The sequence below is a fragment of the Nicotiana sylvestris genome, chromosome 8, assembly GCF_000393655.2.
Source record: "Nicotiana sylvestris chromosome 8, ASM39365v2, whole genome shotgun sequence".
Lineage (NCBI taxonomy): Eukaryota > Viridiplantae > Streptophyta > Magnoliopsida > Solanales > Solanaceae > Nicotiana > Nicotiana sylvestris.
Window position 1 is genome coordinate 148,413,021 of NC_091064.1, and position 2,117 is coordinate 148,415,137.

Here is a 2,117-nt window from a genome sequence, read left to right on the forward strand (position 1 = left end):
CTACCTCCCCGACCTCCACCTCTAGATGGCTGAGTAGGTGGGGTAGCAACTGGAGCTGTAACCATAGCCTGAGAACTCTGCGGGGCACGCTGTGGCTGAGAAGTGTGTGGAGGTGCACCCCTCCCAAGTCTAGGGCAATCCCTCACCACGTGGCATGTGTCACCATACTCAAAACAAGCTCTGGGAGGACGTGGTGGCTGTGACTGGCTAGGGCCAGGTCTGCTAGACTGGCCTCTGGAAGCACCCCGTGCAGGAGGCGCGCTAGAAACCGGAGGTGCATAATATGGCTCCTAAGATATGGGAAGAGTTGGAGCATTGCTGGATGCTGGAAGAGCTGAATGAACGGGGCGACTCATATAGCCCTTACCATGACGACCTGCAGCTAGGGTACGGGCACCAGAAAAATGGCCCAACTCACGAGACCTCTTGCCCTCCCTCTCCTCTCTCTCCCTAGCATGCATACCCTCAACCCTCCTAGCAATGCTCACTACCTGCTGATAAGAAATATCCATCTCCAACTCATGATCCATGCTAGATCTGATAGGAGGAATAAGCCCCTCAATGAACCGGTGAACCCTCTCGCGGACAGTAGCAACCAAGGCTGGTGCATGCCTAGCCAATTTGGTGTAACGGATAGCATACTCTAAAACAGTTATAGCACCCTGGCGCAAATGCTCAAACTCTGCACACCGTGCGTCCCTCAAGCTCTGAGGGACAAACTCTCTCAAAAACATGTCTGAGAACTGGGTCCAAGTCAGTGAAGCAGCCTCGTTTGGACTGTCTAACTCATAGGTGCGCCACCACTCATAGGCATCTCCCCAAAGTTGGAAAGCAGTGAAGGAAACCTCGCTCGATCCGGTAATACCCATAGTGTGAAGAATATGGTGGCAATCCTCTAGAAATCCCAAGGCATCATCTGTCGCTAGTCCACTAAAAATCGGAGGATCATACTTCTTGAAACTCTCGAGTCTTCGCTGCTCATCCTCAAAAGCAGCTGCCCCATCCTTGGGCTGAACTGGTACTTCAGTCTGTACAAGAATGATCTCTGGGATCTGCTCAACCTGCACTTGCTACTCAAGAGTGCGAGCGGAGGGAGTTTATGCCCCTCCCCCGGCCTGGGATGTGGCTGCAGCAAGGGGAAGCAACCCTGCCTGAGCCAGCGTGGTGTACATACTCATAAACTGTGCCAATGTCTCCTGAAGGGCTGGGGTAGTAGTGGTTGTAGGCGTGTCGGGTGCCTGAACTCCGGCTGGATCTGCTGGCGGTACCTCAGCGGCAGCTCGCGCAGGTGCTCTGGCTGCACCCCGTACGCATCCACGGCCTTTGCCCCGACCCCTGCCTCTGACGGCTGCAGGAGGGGGTGCGGGTTCCTGATCGTCCCGAGTAGCACGTGTCCTCACCATCTGTGAGAGAATAGAAGACAGAAGTTTAGAATTGATGTCAAAAATATCGCACGACAAGGAGATCAATGAAGTGAAGAATTTTTCCTAAACAGTTACATAGCCTCTCGTAGATAAGTACAGACGTCTCCGTACCGATCAGCGAGACTCTAATAAACCGGCCTGTGTTCCGTGACTCCTATGAACCTAAAGCTCTAATATCAACTTGTCACGACCCTAGTTCACCAACCGTGAACATGTCATGACGGCACCTAGTCTCTGTGACCAGGTAAGCCTAACACTTGCAGAAAACATAATAGTTGCGGAAAAATAGAATACCATATTTAATTATCTAAAAAGGAAATTGTACTGAATGCCGCTCGGCATATACGACTCAATATTTCAAGACTAAAACAATCCCAAAACCCGGAAACTCATGGGAAAACAGAGGCTACAAAAATGTATAGTGAGGCTCCAAACTCCAGAATATCTAACAAACGGAAGGAAAGAGAACTAAGTACTAAAGATAGAATAAAGAGGGAGACTCGTCAGTCTGCGGATGCAACAGATCTACCTCGAAGTCTCCGTAGTCCTCCTGCCTCACTGATAGTATGCCTGAGTAGAGGTACCTGGATCTGCACATGAAAAAAAACATGCGCAGAAGAGGCGTGAGTACACCACAGCGGTACTCAGTAAGTGCCAAGCCTAACCTCGGTTGGGTAATGATGAGGAAGGCCA

At 51.0% G+C, this 2,117-nt stretch overlaps 1 protein-coding gene across 1 annotated transcript; it reads right to left on the reverse strand.

The window, feature by feature from the left end:
* Nucleotides 1-290: 290 nt before the first annotated feature.
* On the reverse strand, nt 291-1,403 carry LOC138875822 (uncharacterized). The gene is made up of 3 exons (XM_070154694.1): nt 1,269-1,403; nt 576-1,061; nt 291-491 (listed from the first exon to the last, which is right to left on the reverse strand). The coding sequence occupies exons 1-3, from the start codon at nt 1,401-1,403 to the stop codon at nt 291-293; spliced, it is 822 nt and encodes a 273-aa protein (XP_070010795.1).
* Between the last annotated feature and the right edge of the window lie 714 nt (nt 1,404-2,117).